Source organism: Corylus avellana, chromosome ca1 (assembly GCF_901000735.1).
Source record: "Corylus avellana chromosome ca1, CavTom2PMs-1.0".
Taxonomy (NCBI): Eukaryota; Viridiplantae; Streptophyta; class Magnoliopsida; order Fagales; family Betulaceae; genus Corylus; species Corylus avellana.
This window is the reverse complement of record NC_081541.1, coordinates 46,445,847-46,464,895: the sequence shown is the minus strand read 5'-3', so window position 1 is coordinate 46,464,895 and position 19,049 is coordinate 46,445,847. Positions and strand designations below refer to the sequence as shown.

Sequence of the window (19,049 nt, the reverse complement as noted above, 5' to 3'; positions counted from 1 at the left end):
TGATCAAAACCCACCCTCTCGCTTCCTTGTCTAACTTCACACGCATACAAACCCACCATCATAAAACTTCATACAAATAAATAGACCCAATTCATCAAAAACCAAGACACAGAAATCAAGAGAACACACGGCTGTAAAAGATCACTTGAACTTTGAAGCCGAGGTTAGAAGCAAGAGCTAGCCATTGATGGCTGCTTGGTTGTTCTGCAACGGCAAAAAATGGATAGAGACAAGAAAAAACACCACATCTGTGTCTTTGGAGCTCAAATTTTCAACAGCATCTTCTTCTTCCGCTTTTGTTTTGTTGTTGCTTGACATGGCAATGGCAATGCAACGTGGTACTGTCACGTCATAGAGTAAAGAACTAGAAGTGATAATGGAGTAAATCACTCTAGCGTTACTCAATTGCAAACGAAAACGAAGAAATTTTCCTAGCTTACAATTTTAAAAAAAAAAAAAAAACAAAACAAAACAAAACAAAACAAAGCAAAAAAATAGAGAATATTTTGGTCTCAGAAAGACCACACCAACTCAACCCCTCCTCCTAGTTTTCATGATAAAAGAATGTATATAGATACTTATACGCAATTGCTGTACTAAGATGCAGAAATATTTATTTTTATTGTATCCCTCTTGGTAATCAACCGGGGATTAAGGAACTAGGGATGGAGAAGAACTTTATAATGCAAAGTACATATATATGCATGTACTTGTCACCTTATAATATCTTTGTATTTTTCATATTAATTAATTGGACATTCAATTCATGCACGTTTGTATCAAAACTTACTCCTATGGTTCACAACTCTTTGACACTTGTCAATTCTCGTCCTTCCCTTTCTCGTCTGCATCTTTGATAGCATGCCACATACGAGAGACTTATCCTTAATTAATTGGCCCCCCAAATGCTGCTCCTTCTTTATTTTTCTATAAATTCATGCCAAACATGCATGCTACTTATATATAAAGATTTGAGTCGTTTTCTACTACTAAACCAGGCATCCTTAATTGTTCATTGAATAGGATTCCCCAGATATCCCCTACATGGTTTTCTTTTGTCGTTTCCCATCGAAAAGATGTGACTGGTTGTATTATAATTAAAGGTTTACCGAACCGTTGGAATCGTGACATGTGTTTTACACGACACAAATAACACTTATTCTAATTTCGACGGATTCAATTCAAATTAGAACCTGACCAAGCCGAATTTATATCAACTTGGAATGACGGGAGTTCAATAATTGATATAGCTGAATACTTTTGTGCTCTCTTTAATTATTTCTCTAAGCCCAGGACATATCTAAGTCATAATTTGTGTAAAGGCCCCATAAAACCCGTTCATCCCGGGGTTTTTGGACCCGACGATAGCTGAACCACCCACCATGTCCTCCGCTGATGCTTGGCGTGTGGTCAGTAGACACAAACAGAGAGTTATTTTTGTTTGATTTCCAGAAGTTTCAATAAATCCTTGTGTTGTTCTACTTCTAGTCGTTTTCCTGTTTCGTCTTGTTCGGTGAAAGCATGCCGCACGTTACATGCAAGACCAACCCCTGATTGGCACGCATTGCGTGCGTTTCATGCATGCATGCCAGACTGCATATTTTGTGCATGCAGCATGCTATATATATAATTATATATGGATGTTTATAGAGATTTAAGTCATTTTCTGGCAAAAAATCGGCCGTCCTTATATTGGTTATTAGGTATGCATTGTTCTCCAAATATCCACATGCCTTGTTTGGAAGTGGATTAACTTAAATTTGGATCTTAAACTTAAAAAAAAAAAAAAAAAAAAAAAAAAAAAAAAAAAAAAAAAAATTCTAGTTATAGATGTTTTGGGCTTAACTTTGTATTAGACTAAATGTGCCCATGCTCGTTTGGTCACGTCTCTCATTTGTTTTTTGGTTTAACATTTTCAAAATGTATCTACGATTTAAAAACAATAGTTATTTTAAAACTCAGCTAATGATAATGTGATTTTAACATAGTCAAGTGTTTGGTAAAATCTAAATTTGACTTTCAAAAACACACTTCTTTGTCTGCGATTTGAAAATGTGGATTTTTCACTTTTTTAAAGCGCAATTGTTTTAAAAAAATATACTCTCAAACGAAATACTTTCTACAATTTTATTTAAAAATATACTTTTGACCTGCAACATTGTAATACGAACGAACTTATAGTTGTTTATGCATATAAAAGTATATGACATGTATATATGATGTGTGCATGACGCTTGTCAACTTAATGATTACCATGCACCTCAACATGTCTTATTAGCTATGGTCACTTTATCGAATGTATCTAAAGAGAGTTACGTGGTATGGAAAGCGCCAGTTTTAGGAATGTAATGAGGGACGCCAATAATGCTGTGCATACACTAACAAAATTGACTACTGCCCATGTCACTATGTCTACTTGGTTGGGGATGTCCCACCTAGTGTAGGTGATATTGTATGGAGGGAACTTTCCTTCCTGCTTGTTTGATCTGTTCACGGATCTTTTAAGATAATAAATATTCATAATATTCTTAAAAAGAAAGTCTGATTGGCAAAGTCTTTAATTATTTAATACACCTTCAAGCATTTCTACAATTATAAGAGACATATATTAATGTATATTAAATAATAAATTAATTGTTCACATATATAGAATACCTAATGTATCAATTATACTAATCCTACATGACATATATGTGTCATCGAATTTCTGCCTCTTATGGTAATCCACATGATCCCAAGGCATGAAGAAAAAGATTTGAATAATAAAAAAAGAGTTAAAAACTTAAATAGCGGCAAGCTAGTACTATCGGCTCTTTCACTAAGCGAATGAGGTGGTCGTTTAAGACCCACAATAGAATAAGATTTTCAGATACTATTAGTTAAAAATAAAAAATCAAAATCAAATGCATGTATTGCTTATGGAATTTTATTGACAATACTTAATATAGTTGCTTTTATATATATATATATATATATATATATATATATATATATAAGTTTTTTAAAATTAAAATTGATAAAATCATATCATAGATCGACAATGTCGTAAGGAAGATTAAGTGGATTAGTTATTTTATCAATTAAAAATATTAGATATTAGAAAAAAGTTGAATATAAAAAGTTAATTAGTAATTTTGCATCTCAAAAAGAAAGATGAATGATTTTAAAATTAAAATAAATATTATTTAATTAATATTTAAATATTAGAAAAATACCCCACTTAAAATTGACCCCTAAAACTTTAAAATCTATCCGGCCGACCATGTGTTAATTAAGCATTACTCGAATGATGATTGAATGCTTGATAATTTTCAATTTACATGTAATTTTTGGAGTCCAAACTTTTAGGAAGATCAAAACGGAGATATATCAAGAATATTGAACGTCTTTCTTGACATCACTAATATAGAGTGTGTTTGGCAATCGAAGTTGAAAGTCCATTTTTAAACAAAATTGTAGAAAGTGTCCCATACATGTAGAAACTGCTAAACTACACATGATCCAAGAAGCAGCACACCAAATTAACAGCATTGATCATGTCTTTCATTTCATACTTGACTAGCTTAGAAATTTTAGAAATTATATATATATATACATTTGTTTGAACGTGAAGTTGCGTATATCAACTTTCCATACCAACCTTGTGTGAACATGAAATTGCGTGTCTATTTTCGTTTCCATGTTCCTGGGGGAACATGTAACTAAGGTTGATTCATGCTCTTTTTTTAGTTTATTACTACTAATTATTGGCTGCCCAACAATGACATCTAATAACTAATTAAGATTTTCTTATGTTACTTGATGTGTGACTATGGTCTTTGTTTTTTCTCTAAACCCAGGTGACTTCTATGAATACTTTAATTTTGTTCCTTCATGTTGCATATGAAGTTTGACCAGGGTATTAATTTGTCAATATCCAGGTGACTTCTGTCTTGGCTTGTTTTTTATTTTTTTATTTTTTCTATTCCTGTCTAGTCTTGTGTTTAAGTTATAATTAAGCTTGATTTCTTCTATAATTTTTTAATCCTGAGGCTTCTATATATATAGCCTATGAGTTCATTTCCACTTCATCATTCAGCAATCAGTTTAATTCTCTCACCATTTCTGCAGCCACTACTATCCTCATTGTGATCATCTCAGCAAAGAGGGGTAGTAATCCAATGAATATTTCAATTTTCTAAGCTTCTCTAGTGATCATATATATTTATATATTATATGTTGTATACGTTAAAGTATTAATTAAATAATTAAATTTACTATTTTTCTGTCGACTTAAATTTTTAAAATAATCAGTGATTTAAGAACACTTCAACCATAAAGTAATTACTTTTAGTTTTGTTTAAATTTTTTTTTTTTTTTTTTTTTCCATTAGTTATCATGGCTCAGAATGGTGATTCGAATCAAAATGAGAACCTGAATGGTGCTGCCCAGCAACATGAGAGTGACCTGCAGAATGATGATTTGCAAGAATATTATCGCACCTCAAAGATACCTTTCATCATTTTCTTTAAAGACTTGAGGTATATTCATTTGTTTGTGTTACTTCTAACTTTTTATATTTTTTTTTATTTTTGACTTTTAAAAAAAAAATGTCAAAACCATATCCCATCCCACTGGAAAGGCCCGAGTTGTAGGTCACGTCATGACCTGCATCGAGTCGTTGGCTGACTATGCCTTTTCTTGGATCAAAGCAATTCAGCTCGCTCCATTTCACTGGACTGACCTAATAGTGCTGATCAGCTCTCTTGAATTTTGATTTTTTAACAATGACTAATTCAACGGCTAATGGATACTGGCTCGTCAATCAAGTGAGATAGAAATAGAACCAGAGTGTGATTATAAACATTTCTAACCTAAGAGATGGTGTTCTTTTTTGTGAATGTAATTGTAGGTTTGTTTGCAAGTTGGATACCCTTGGCAAGGAGATTTTATCAATTGCAATTCCTGCAGTCCTTACCTTAGCAGCTGATCCTGTTGCTTCTCTCATCGATACAATGTTCATTGGTCGTCTAGGTCGGTCTGCTTCTCTCTCTATTAATGTACATTAATTTAAAGCTTATAATTTGAAAAAAATAGTAATTTTAAAACACAATTAATAAAAATACGACTTTTAAAAATGAAGTTAAACATTTGGTAAAAGTGAAGTTCGACTAACATAATTATTATACATTCCGTTTTTTTTTTTTTTTTTTTTTTTTTTTAGGTGCAACTGATATTGGTGCCGTTGGAGTTGCTATCGCCATATTTAACCAAGCTTCAAGGATTACCATGTACCCTATTGTGAGCATTACCACTTCTTTTGTTGCTGAGGAAGACATTATGGACAAAAGTAGCATTGAAGCAGAAAAGGTTGAGGGCAAGAAGCTTGAGAACTTAGAAGAAGCTTCTCCCAAAAATGTTGAAATGAAAGAGCCTTCCCCAAAAAATGGTGCTCTCTCCCTCTCTTTCTAAAATTTAAGAGTCGATAGGCATTGTCACGTCAACACGGTGTCATAGTGATAGGATAGAAGTGTGATTTCTAGCATTATTCTTTAATTAAATATTTCACGTGTTACTTAAGCTTTTAGAATAATTAATGATTTTTTTAACAATATAACAAGCAATGCTTCAAATTGTCATTGTTCTAACATACTATCTTTGGTAATTTGCTATTGGATTCCAATGCAGCCGGAAGCAACTCTCCCTGTGTTACTACTCCTAAGGGAAATGAGCCTGCAAAACGCAAAAAGGTGAAGAGAAACATTCCCTCAGCAACAACAGCAATAATCATGGGCACACTTCTTGGCGTGGCACAAGCACTACTGCTTATATTTGGGTCAAATATTCTCTTAAAGTTCATGGGTGTGTCGGCTGTAAGTATCTTCTTCTCATACAATGGAGATTGACACCTTTAAGCAGAGTCTTTTAGTAAAGTTATAATATAACATGTTAGAGCATTCTCATCCGGCTCACCAATTTATATATATATATATATATATATATATATATATATATTTGTTGAGCCTGATATGAATGCTCTAAGGCCCAATGACGAAACTGGGGACTGGCATAGGCCAAGCCCCCCAAAATAAGGAAAAACAAAGAGTAAAATAGGGCCAAATTTGGCCCTATTTGGCCCTATTTTTAAATTTTTTGGCCCTATTCTTAATTGTTTTTCATTTTTGGCCCATACTTTTAAATGCCCACTTTTTTTGGCCCTTACAGTTGTCTTTAGTTCATAAAAAACAACCAAAATATTTTTTTTTAGTAAAAATAAAAATTTGGCTGGCCCTCTCCCATAAAATTTCTTGATTCTGTCCCTGCTATGGCCTATGGATTTTGATCCAACTACGCTATATTAATTGCTCACACTTGGAACACCTTTTCAATATGGGGTTCAATCTTATCTTTTTTAGCAGTTTCATGATTTCGTAACAAACATATAATAGTAATCTCTCTTGTATTGAACAGGATTCCCCTATGTATACACCAGCACGCCAGTACTTGACAGTAAGAGCACTTGGTTCTCCTGCAGTTCTTCTCTCCTTAGCTATGCAAGGGGTCTTCCGAGGCTTTAAGGATACCACAACTCCTTTATATGCAACACGTAGGGAGTCTTGTTAATTTATTACCTTTCTTATTTGATATTGTTGGACACATTCCACCACCTCATCTTCTTTTGTTTTTCTGGTTTAATATAATGCAGTTGTGGGAGATGGAACAAATATCATTCTGGACCCAATATTCATCTTTGTTCTTCGTTTTGGAGTCAGGGGTGCAGCCATTTCACATGCTCTTTCCCAGTAAGTTGTATAAAAAAAAGGTTGTATATATACATACATGTATACATGTATCCGAGGTGATTCTCATATGGTTCATGTTCCTTCTAGGTACTTAATTTCTCTGATCCTTTTCTTGAGATTGATTAGAGAAGTGAATCTCTTGGCTCCAAGCTTCAAACAATTACAATTTGGTCGGTTCATCAAAAATGGTAAGAGGGTTAATCTCCTCCATCAATGATTCCTTCAAAACATTGGTATTACTTGCTATTGGATACTTATAGCTCTTGTTAATTAACTTTCTTTAAAAAAATCTTGATGCAGGTTTCCTGATGTTGACCAGAGTCATAGCCGTGACATCTTGTGTGACCTTTGCAGCAGCATTGGCTGCAAGGCAAGGCCCTACTCCCATGGCTGCATTCCAGATTTGCTTGCAGGTCTGGTTAACATCATCACTTCTTGCAGATGGTTTGGCTGTTGCTGGACAGGTAGGCATTGCTCTTCTTCCTTTTTCACCAATCGAGTTACTTAAATCTGCAATTTTTGACACGACCCACGAATCTAACAAAAAAATTAGGCAACTTCTAAATCATGCGGTATGAAAGCTTCCTGTTCTAACTAATTGCTTTATTCCCAACATAGATTAATGGCCAATGACTTTACTTTCTCCATTCTTTAGGCAATTCTGGCTTGTGCATTTGCTGAGAAGGACTACAAAAAGGCTGTGGTGACTGCTCTCCGCGTAGCACAGGTATTGACATTTCCATACTCTGCAAGTAAATTCAGTCCTCTTCATTGCTTTTCATTTGAAATGCTTACATACCCTTAATTTGTCAACCACCTTTTACTCTGCAGATGGGTTTTGTTGCTGGTATAGGGCTCCTTGTTATCGTAGGAGCCGGTTTATACTTCGGAGGCGGCGTGTTCACAAGTGACAAACATGTTCTGCACCTTATGTATATTGGCATACCGGTATATATCCCAAATAACAAGCACAAAAAGTTTTGAAGAATCAAATCTTAGTAACTTTGTTCAAGTATAGATAACTGAAACTTTTCCCTTTTGGCTCAGTTTATTGCTGGTACTCAACCACTGAACACCTTGGCTTTTGTTCTTGATGGTGTGAACTTTGGAGCCTCTGACTTTCTGTACACTGCATATTCAATGGCAAGTTTACTAGCAGCCCTCTTTTCCACAACACTATAAACAAGCCCTCAAAGCTTTCTTTAATTAGTATTAATTCCTTGGTAAATTTCTTCTTCTTATTCTTCTTCAGGTGATGATGGCTGTTGCAAGTATTTCCGCAGAAATCCTCCTTTCTAAAGCCAGAGGCTATCTTGGAATCTGGTATGCCTTGATCATCTACATGGGTTTGCGCACAGTTGCCGGTGTCTGGAGGTAATGTTTCCTTGATATATATCCATATTCTTGTGATTACCCAATGAAGGAAACCATGGAAACTGAAAGATTCTGAAGGAATTCTTGTTTTCTTTGCAATTACAATTGCAGGGTTGGAACAGCAACTGGTCCATGGCGCTTCCTCAGGGGAAAAACCTCGTCTTAAATTATTATCTAATAAGACACTTTTGGACCACCTGGATTATCGATCGTCTAAAAGTTTTAAGAAGTGTTTGCCAAGAAAATGAAGCCTCAGGAATATATATATTTTCTGCAGACTTATATTCTGCCTCTCTTTTGTGACGAATTTTGATTTCTGGATTCAGCCGCATATGTAATGTGTCTTGCCTGATGGTTGTAATAAGATATGCTTAAACGCTATTATATAAATCATATTGCTGTTTACACCTCTTTCTCTTGAAATCATAAACTATTTTGACCGTTGTCTACAACTTTTACTATAAGTCTCTTACAATCTGATATGGCCTGGCATTGCTATGCCAGAAAATCAAAGTTAGCTGTTTAGAATATGATGCGTTAAAGTGTTAATCCCCAACCATGTTTGGTTACCTAAACCCCTGCTCAAAGTTTCCTTTTTTTTACTCTTCCCCCTTTGAATTAAATAAAAAATAAAAAAATAAAAAAGATGGTGAAACCAAATCAAGGCCTTTTTTTGGAGACAGGTCCATGAGCAAAAGGGCTGGTAACTGAGAAAACGCCATCTTTTCTTGTGGTTTTTTGGCTATAGTCAACAAAAATGCTGCTATAAACCCCATATACGGTTATGGGCTCCTAAAACTATTTCTTTATCTTTCTCAATGATAATAATAGAACAAGTATTGGATATGTTAATCCGCTAACCATTGATCCAAAAGCCTTAGAATCATTGGATATTGATTTAGTTAAACCCTTAACTCTTAAGATCGTAACACTTCATGACGTTTCTGAATTCGACGTCCAAAGCGGCGTACTCTATTCGATAATAACTCAATTGTAACAATTTCTCTTTTTGGCAGTTTTACTTATTAGTATTCGTTTTTTATTTTTAAGTACTTATTAGTATTCATTTACTCTATATCCACACATAATACCAAAACATTTTAATCCAACCGCCTCCTCTACAATTCAAACTCATACGCCTCACCCGCTCTCCCGCTTTGTTTGGGAAAAAAAAAAAAAAAAACCCTCATACGCCTCCTCTAGTCCTCTTCCACAACTCGAACTTGTACCGTGGTGCCACCTCTAGTCTTCGGCTACCAATTGCTAAAAGCCTAACCACTAATCTAGAAAACCTAAAACTATTGGATATTTATTTGATTATACCTTTTACCCTTAAAATCATAAATGGATTTGCATTGCTCAGGCAAATAATATACAAGTGAGACATTTTCTCATTTTCAGACTCGCACCTACTTTTCCAAAAGGGATTGTGTTGTAAAATACAATCTTAAAGGAACCCTTTATTATACTAGTACGGGTAGACATCCACAGCTCTTGTAAATTCCTTTCTATTTTAAAAAAAAATACTAAAAAGCATACTTTTATCTCTCTTCCCTTTGTATTAATCTTAATTGTGCTTATGGCAACAAAGTAGGAATATATGCTAATAGATTTTGGAAGATGTTTTGAAAGGCATCAATCGCATTGCATGGTGGAAATCATCAACGATAATGAAAGCTTAGGGCCCGCAGGCACCAAGCTAATGATGATGCGAATTTTGATATGGGATGATGCTCTTTAACCAAACCACCATGACTTCGAAACAAAGCATCCAAATTCTCAACCGACCAAATAAAAGCAAACCCATGAAAGTCCTACCACATGCCCCCACAGATCACCATCCCAAATCGAACTATGAAAACAACTATTACTTTCTCCTCTCTTTCCGATAAACACCCCCACCCACCCACGAGTGGTGGGCATAAAACAAGGTACATGATATCCCAACTCCTCAAACATCATTCACATCATTTTCAAAAAGTATACCCCTATTGAAGGATCAAATCCTTCTATATTTCATGCTCCTGATTAAATTTAATCCATGGTGTGAATAAATATGTGACCATGTCATTTAAACTGACGTACTACCATACTTTTAAATGTAACAAAACAAACAAAATCTACACCGTGGAATAGTCACTCTCCATGAAGATTGAAAGAATCCAAAAATATATATCCATTCAGCCAATTCCCATCTACTGGCAGGACCCACCACAGCAGGGTTCCCACATAATTTCTCAAATAAACAAATCCACAAACTAAAATAATCAAGAGAGAGAGAGAGAGAGAGAAAGGGAATACAGGAAAAAGATAAGAGCAGGACAGCCATTCTTGGAGAACAAAAAATAAAGGTATTGATATAATAACAACTTTAATTCAGTTTTACAACATCAAATAAACATATTGCCTTCCCCCTTTCTCTCCCTACCTAACCACCCACAAAATACGAAGTCTCTCAATGGAACACATCCCAAGAACCAATTTAAACCCTTCTTCAGACCTAACCCACCAAACCCCCCCCCCCCCCAACAGTCTGTCTTTGTTCAACGAGGAATGGTACAACCCAAGAAAATATTGAAGAAAAATTGATACATTGAAGAGATACAGAGCTAATGATTTCGTTGGCAAATTAACATACAGCTTCCTTTGAAGAGGAAATGAAAGTTCAGAAAAAAGTCTAACCCTAAAAACAGATGTATTTTAAGAGAGATACCTAACCTGGACTTGGTTTCTTTAATATTAGCCCAGAGTAAGGCTTCCTTCTCTTCAGACTTCTGCTGTAAACAACAAATGGTAAAAAATTGAATCATATCCCTTAAACTTTATCCAGCCATTCTTCACTCTTTAGACCTTAGCCACCATTTTCCAACTTCCCCCACTTCACCTTCTCCACCAGCAAAAAGTAACCCACAAAAATTATATGTACCCTCCGAAACTCTTTAATCATCTCAGTGAGTCAAAAAAAGAATTCGCTTTCACTAAACTACGAGCTGATCAAGCTGCATCTGCTCAAGCCAAGCTCCTAAAACAGAATGATCAATGGATTCAATTTGAGAATTAGAATTCAAACCTTCACCGGATGCTGCAGCCCCTGAGACTGGAACTGGCAACTTTTCTTTCATCTCAGTGGGTGAATCCTTAACTAGAGATTGGACCCATGACAAGTCAGGCTCCTCCCCATTGTTAGCAAGCTCAAACGATGATGATCTTCGCAGTCGCCCCACTTCATCTCCATTAACCAACGAATCAAATTTTCCATTTGGGGATCCCCATTTCACCCAAGAATTTACAGGAGACCCAACAATGGAGGCTGGGCTGTTGGTTGCAAGATCCCGGGAGCTGAGGCTGCGCAGCTGTTGGTGCTGTTTCTCACGCTGAGCAAATGCAGAGAGTCGAGAGCCCATTGGGGAGATGGGTTCCACACTTCTTGGTGACATCCTTCCTGGGGATGGCACACCAAATGAAGCTTGCAATAAAGGGTGCTCGACATTTTTTGGGGAGAAAACATTAGTGTTGATGGGTGATAGCATGCTCTGCTGCTGTTGGAATTGGTTGAGAACAGCAGATTTGTGTGTAGGGGAGAAAACAGCAGAAACAGCTGCATCAGAATATCGGGGAGACGAAGAGATCTCAGCAGAAAATAGCTCTTCCAGGTTAGAAGGTGTTAGTGTCTTAGACCGAGCAGAACGATTCATAGAGACAGTATTGGTCCGGGACTGCGAAAAACAAGTCAAGTCATTTAGAAGCTGTTGTTGGGCATCAAAATCGGATAACAAATTTAAATCCTCAGGTCGGATGTCTCGGGCACAAAGCGAAGATCTCAAGCGACTGGATTGAAGGTTGTTTCCAGGAAGATTAAGGGCTGGTACATTTGGCTGCGGCCATGGAACAGATGAGTGTGAAATGCCATTATTTGCAGATGGAGACATGGGTTGAGCAAATGGAGAAGGAGGCATGGCAGACATTGATGAAGGAGATCCAGGAAAAAGGCTCATAGCAGAAGCCATGTCCATAACACCGTGAGAGGCAGATGAGCGGGGTGATGGGACGGCAGATCCAGTTGATACATACAAGGGACGGAGCTCCTCAGTAGTGTGTGCAAAAAAGCAGACCCGCCTATTGCAGCTTGTACCATCCTTGCAAAGCCGAGTCCGGTATTGAGCTGGGTGGAGCCAGCACTCAAAAACTCCATGAGCATATTCACACATATCTCCACGCCTACAAGCCCCCTTTCGGAAATCAGGGCAAGGCACACAACTGTAATGGTACTTCCTTGGGTCTCTTCTACGAGCATTTTCTCCAGGGTGCACAAAAGGGCACTCAGTCCAATCATGGGAGTAGGCTCGTGAACAAGGACGAACCTTGAATGAGAACATGCGGAACTCATCCGTTGCATAGATACTGTTCTTAATGTCAGGTAGCGACGGATCAACAGGGTATTCTTTCTTCTCCGATGCAGGATTAACAGGTAAATCATTAAACTTTGAATACATTGGAGAAGATACCAACTCCAAAGGAGAAGAAGGCAATCCATCTTCAGGTGACGATGAAAGGGTTGATGAGTCAGAACCTGAGGAACTGATGGATAGCCGTAGATGACGCTCACCAACAGTGCCATCAGAAACATTGATGGAGAGAAGCCCTTCCAGCGCAGCTCTCAAGCTTTGAGACTTTGGAGGAACAACAACAACATCAATAGGGCGAAGACCATTAGCATCTCTACGATCTGGATCAGCACCCACTAACAAAAGCAGCTTAACAACATCAATTGCATTAAGAGATCCCCCAGAAGCAGCACAGTGAAGAGCAGTGGTATTATCTTGTCCACATGAGAAATTTACATCAGTTTCAGGATGCATGAGTATAAATTTAAGAACATCAACACTGCCATAGGTTGCAGCAACCATTAATGGAGTTCTATGCTCGAGAACAATTTGTTTTGAGCCTTTCTGACGGACATACCAGAGTCCAACCTCATCAATTGAAGAAGCAACCCTCACGATGGTTTGCTTAAAACCTTCAACATCATTGTTAGCAGCAAGATCAAGTAAGCTGGAAAAAGAATCTTCAGTCTGAACAGTTAGGTTATTCATGTCTTTGTTGTTAGATGTGGTTTCTACAGTAGATGCAGCCGGAGTTGATGATGATTTAGATTGCTCTGGACCACTGCACATGCTTCAATTAGCTAAAACTCGGGAGCCAAAAAAACAAAAGCCTCTATTAGATTTTATATAAGAATCCAACCCACTAAAATTTTTTGTTCATAATAAAACAGACCAAATTAATGGATAAATATCAATCCTAGACAAAAACTTAAAAGCAAATGGATGCATGGCCATGTCACAACAATCATATAAGTGGAACAATATAGCAACAAATTGCCAAAAAAAAAAATTACAGGAAAGCACTCAATAAACATCATCAGAAACGCCTAAAAAAGCTACTCATTTCTTGGGGTAACAAAGCGAAAACATGAATTCAGAATTTCATTGTTCCTTTTCCAACATTTTCCCAGTTAACAAACAATGCTAAGCTAAAAAAGGAGGGGAAAACACGGAAAGCCATCAAACACTTCTGAGAGCTCACAAACTTGTAAGTATCATAAATTAGGGGGGAAATGGAAAATCAGACAATACTCAAACTCATACAAAAATCTGAACACAACCCATGAATCATAACAAAGTCTTTATTTTCCTGGGCAACGAATCATAACTAAGTTTAAACACAATAACCTATAACGCCAAAATAAGCATAGCAACAATAATGCATAAAATCAAATTTCCCAAACCAAAGAACAAATTAGAAGATAAGCCGTACCAAAAGCATCAACACCCAGCAAATGATCAATAAAGAATCTTTATCCCAGGGCATATAGATCTGCTTGTAATCTAGAATCATCTAAAGTGAAATCTAACAGTCATTTTCCTTCAAAGAGAAAATTACAAGTAAATAAAAGAAAACAGAATCGTATTTATTCTTCTCAAACCAAAAAGGTACAATCTTCCCAATATTCACTACAACAAAATAATAATAAATAATTACAAATTTATATTCCCTTCGAAAACACAACATTTGTTTCTCGAGTACTGTAAAAACAAGATCATTCAGAGAGTACAATCACAAAAAAAATCATATATTTGACTCATTAACCAAAAAATCACCATAAATTAGAGAAAAACACTTACAATAATGAAAAACAGTTATCTTTGAAGAAAAAATAAACAAATAAACAATTATCTAACAAGATTTCTCTAGAATCAAAGAAACAAAATTTATTCTTTCAGATTTTCTCACTTTCCACTGAAGTGGACTCAAAGCAAAGACTTTATAGTAGAGCTCCAAGACAATAAAAGACAAAAAAACAAAGGTTGTGTAAACCGTGTTGCATCTCCTCTATTCCTCCACTTTCTCGGCAACCAAACAGCAAGAAAAGAAATTCAAAATCAGACTAAAAAACACACTCAATCACAGACCACAACTTGGACCAAAAAGGGTAGAGCAACTAGAAGCCAATCACTGTCTAAAACATTGTTTCTGAGCAAATAGACCCTCAAGAAAATTCGAAAGCCACAATATGACGCAGTGCAAAACTCACCGAGTATCAGTATCAGAATCAAAGATTAGCCAGAGATCTAGAGGCATGGAGAGTAAGATTCACTCGCTCATCGATCGAATAGAGAGCGATACACCAACGAAGAAGATACCGAAGAGCAAAAGCGCAAAGCTTCCATTTCTATCACCGATTGTACCGAGGAAACATCGAGAGAGAGAGAGAGAGAGAATCTGAAAGAGAAAGTGACGTCTGGGAAAGAGAAATGGAAATGAAATGCAGAGAAATTTGGAGTGAATTTAAATTTAATTCCCGGGGACGTCTGGAAATGAAATTGAAATGAAATGAAATGAAATTGGCATTGAAATGCACGAGAAATGAAGTCCATGTTTGAAATGGTGGGTGCTGACCGGCTTAGCCGGTGAGAGGGAAAAGGGCTTGATTAGTGGGATTGCCACCTTCTCTGTTCTCTTCCTAGTTTTGTCAGAATAACCTTTGTAATGATTATTTTAAAATTACAATTATTATTCTAAAATAATTTATTGCAAATTTCAGGAATTATATGTTTTTTATATGTTTTTGGGTGTTTTTTATATGTTTTTGGTTTAAAATAGTATTCTAAATGATATAAAGCTACAAATTATTTTTGAAATTTTAAATAATATTTTTATGTTTTGAATTGTTTGGAGACGTGTTTATTTTGAAAATATAAAACAAGAATTTTCATAATCATTACCTTAGATTTTTTTTTTTTATTCATCATTTCAATTATAGTAAGAGCGTTTTTGTCTATTTGTTAATGCATTTTGATGTGACATACATATTAAAAAATAGTTTTATATTTATACGAGTATTTTGTGTTGTTTTTATTAATACATTTATTTTGACATTAAAAAACAAAAGGCAAAATAAAAAATCTTAACAAACAAAACTATTATTAAAAATAAAAAGCCTAGAGTTATTTTAACCTTTTATTTAGTTTCAATAATGCACCTTTTAGATGAGAAAAATAAAATCATCTATTTTTCTATTAAAACTCAATATATTATTATATTTCATGACATAATAATATATTGAGTTACGAGATTTTTTTTTTATCAAGTTTTTTAAAAAATTAAGTCGGAGGAATTTTCTTCCATTTAATTTATTAAATTGAAGTGTAAGTAAAATACATATGATTTTTGATGTTTAAAAATAATAAATAAGATTCAAAAATATTGCTTTATTCTAAAAAATATAAAGAATCATAATATAGTGTAATTAAGTAGAGGAGAGTGGATCACCGGTTGAGAAGGTGGACGGTGGAGTGGACGTGTGGGGGGTGGATTGAGGTGGATTGGAATATGGTGGGTTTGGAGTCCGCCAATGAGGGGCTGCGATGTGTGTGAAAAACAGAAGAGCAGTGGTCAATTGTCTGATGTTGGCGTCAAGTCGAAGGAAAAGGCATGGAGCACCAAAGACGGGAACAAATAGGTTTCATGTGAAAGTTTGTTTTGTTTTGTTTTTTGTGTTTTTTTTTTTTTATTATGTTTTTTCTTTTTTTTTTTTTTTTTTTATTGCATGTGTTCATTTATATTATATTTTGTAATATTTATAGGTGTTCTTAAGGCCACATATTTTAAATTTTTTAAATAATAAGATAGATATCATAAAATTTAATATAAACCATAAAATAATCCATCTTCGTTTTACTTGAAAATAGAGTCGATCATGTTTCCCTTATATTAAAGGTGACAAATTTTGTCCATCCCATATTTTATGAAAATTGGTATAGTGACAACTGCCAATCTATGTCTTAGTGCTTAAGTGGTAAGTACCACGTAGACTGTCACGTTATTAATTTTTTTTTTTTTTTGACATGTCCACACAAGAAAAGGGAAAGAAATGATTCGAACTAGTGATCTTCGCTTTATTAAGCGTAGTCTACAGCCGATTGAACTACATAATATAGTAAGTATTATGTTGACAATTACACGACAATTCACAATTTAGTTACTAATGTAGTCCGTGTTATATATATATTGGGTTGTGGATGTGAATGTTATCCTAACTTTCGGATTAAGGAGAATGAGTTTTGGGTTGGGGTTCTTTACCCTCAATACCGAGGAATAAGAGCTACATATGCATTGGTTTGAGTATGTTTGGCGCAGATCTGCTGTTTAATTTAAAAATTAGTCATAGGTTAGCGAATTTTGTATGAGTTTATAATGTAATACGTCATCTTTGACATTTATATCCTCGTAGCTTCGGCTATAGTTGCTTCAGAACTTTTGCTCTGTTTTATTTAAGCTTTATGTTCGTTTATCAATGAATGAAATTGAACTGTTTCCTTTAAAAAAAAAAAATTAAATCACATCACATTTGAAAAGATTTTAACCCTCCACTAAACATTACTGAAAAAATTTAATATGACGAAGAGATATTATAAATATAATATGGCAAAATGAGTAAATTAATTAATGATATTTTGAAAGGCTCCAGTAAAAGAATGAAAGTTTTAAGGAAATTATTTATAAAGAAAGAAATTATGAAAAGTAGATAAGTGATTGAAGTGAATTAATGTTTAAGAAAATCAGAGGGTCATATCGATTAGGGATGAAGTTATTGTTGTTGAAGATTTGCTTTCCAGGTAATAGTGATGTGGCAAACGGATTGTTTATTTATTAAAGTGCAGAAGCAATAAAAGAGTACTTATTACAATACCAGAAATGGTGGAATCCAATATTTAATGCACGTTTTCAGGATAAGGATTTAACACGCATTAGATTAGTTTGCCATACGGCTTGGAGCGGTAGCTTAATTGGGTGTAGTTTACGTCTCATGAAGTAAAAGTTAGGAGAAATTTTACTGAAGATTCTCGAATTTCTACTCGTTTTAAAATATCTCTTATAAATTTTAAAATCTCTCAATTTAATACATTTGAACTTTCAATTGCTCTTAATTTAGACCCATTAGTCAATTTTCGCCGTTAAAAATACATAAAAAAAATAAAAAATTAAAAAAACTAAAAAAACTAAAATATCCATGATTTTTGTTTTTTTTTTAAATAAAAAAACGTTTTGAAAGTTGAAATTTTATACAAAAGTCAGGGGTATAAACGTTATGTAACATTTAAAATCTGACAGAATTGTCCAAATTAAGAGCAATTGAAAATTCAAGGGATTAAATTGAGAGATTTTGAAGTTTAGGGGGTATTTCAAAACGGGTAGAAGTTCAGGAGTCTTCAGTAAAGTTTTCCCTAAAAGTTACTAGTTTGAATTTTTTTTTTTTCTCTTTCTTTCCTTGTGTGGACATGTCAAAAAACATTATCTTTCTAACTTAAGTTATTAATCAAACTATTATTTATTCTTAGAGCATATAAAACGCATATGAGAATCAAACGCTCAATTAAAAATGCATGTTAAAACTTTTGTTGTTATGCTTGTTAAAATGTTTATCTTGTCTTTTGTTTTTTGTTCTCAAAACAAAAATATTAATAAATACATAAAAACATAAAATATTCTGAACTTTTATGTTAACTCAACAAAATAAATTAACAAACATACCAATATGCTTTAAAGGTAGCTATCAATTTAATATATATATATTGAATTAAAATAATTTTTTCTAACCCATATTAATAAAAAAGTATTATTACATTAAAATAAAATAAACAAAAGGTTGAGCCAAAATAGTAGTCAGAATCTCTCACAACTCAATCAAAGAACATTGTGTAGTATAACAGGCCAAACCTCAAAACTCAATCAAACACAGAGAAGTATTATTAGAATCTTAAAGTTGACATCCATATATTAATTAATATAATGACACAAAATATATATAAAATGCCCATTATATAATTTATATTATGTGGTAATAAGAAATTATTTGTTCATTAATAGTATTGTGTTGCAGACATTGCAGATGAGGTTTTATAGTTCCTAATCTGGCTTCTGACATGACTTGCCACCAAATCTAAGTAATTAAATGAATAAAATTTTTAAACAATTGATAAATTAATATGATATCATAAGTAATATTTTTAAGTTATAACATTATCTCCATAATTCACTTTTTATTTTAATTAAATATTTGACGTAATAGGCCACATTTATCGAAAGAGTATTTGAACATGCACGTGAAAAAAATGCTAAAACATTAACTAACTGTGAATGATAGGTGTTCTCCTAATGTTATTCTAGTCTAATGTTCTCATGGTCCTACGTGAATATTATTTTATAAAAAAACATAAAAAGAAATTGGCTCTTATTTCATGTTTTTAGAAAATAATATTCACTTAAGGCCAAGAGAACACCTAATATTTTCTAAAAACCATGTGAGAGAAATAAGAGACCGGTGAGATC

The 19,049-nt window shown here is 34.3% G+C and overlaps 2 protein-coding genes across 4 annotated transcripts; one reads left to right on the top strand and one right to left on the bottom strand.

The window, feature by feature from the left end:
* Positions 1 to 4,377: 4,377 nt before the first annotated feature.
* On the top strand, positions 4,378 to 8,322 carry LOC132173641 (protein DETOXIFICATION 43-like). The gene is made up of 13 exons (XM_059585197.1): positions 4,378 to 4,520; positions 4,892 to 5,013; positions 5,204 to 5,428; positions 5,668 to 5,852; positions 6,451 to 6,586; positions 6,686 to 6,782; positions 6,870 to 6,970; positions 7,083 to 7,246; positions 7,438 to 7,509; positions 7,614 to 7,730; positions 7,830 to 7,925; positions 8,035 to 8,156; positions 8,268 to 8,322. The coding sequence occupies exons 1-13, from the start codon at positions 4,378 to 4,380 to the stop codon at positions 8,320 to 8,322; spliced, it is 1,635 nt and encodes a 544-aa protein (XP_059441180.1).
* A 2,408-nt stretch (positions 8,323 to 10,730) lies between these two features.
* Positions 10,731 to 14,990, bottom strand: LOC132183558 (zinc finger CCCH domain-containing protein 30-like). 3 transcript variants are annotated; one of them, XM_059596903.1, is made up of 3 exons: positions 14,752 to 14,990; positions 11,227 to 13,322; positions 10,731 to 10,930 (listed from the first exon to the last, which is right to left on the bottom strand). In XM_059596903.1, the coding sequence occupies exons 1-3, from the start codon at positions 14,796 to 14,798 to the stop codon at positions 10,923 to 10,925; spliced, it is 2,151 nt and encodes a 716-aa protein (XP_059452886.1). In that variant the 5' UTR covers positions 14,799 to 14,990; the 3' UTR covers positions 10,731 to 10,922. The 3 variants fall into 3 exon arrangements, with proteins under 3 accessions (XP_059452886.1, XP_059452874.1, XP_059452877.1); XM_059596891.1 differs by having other exon boundaries at positions 10,731 to 13,322; positions 14,752 to 14,988; XM_059596894.1 differs by having other exon boundaries at positions 10,731 to 13,341; positions 14,752 to 14,986.
* Positions 14,991 to 19,049: the final 4,059 nt, after the last annotated feature.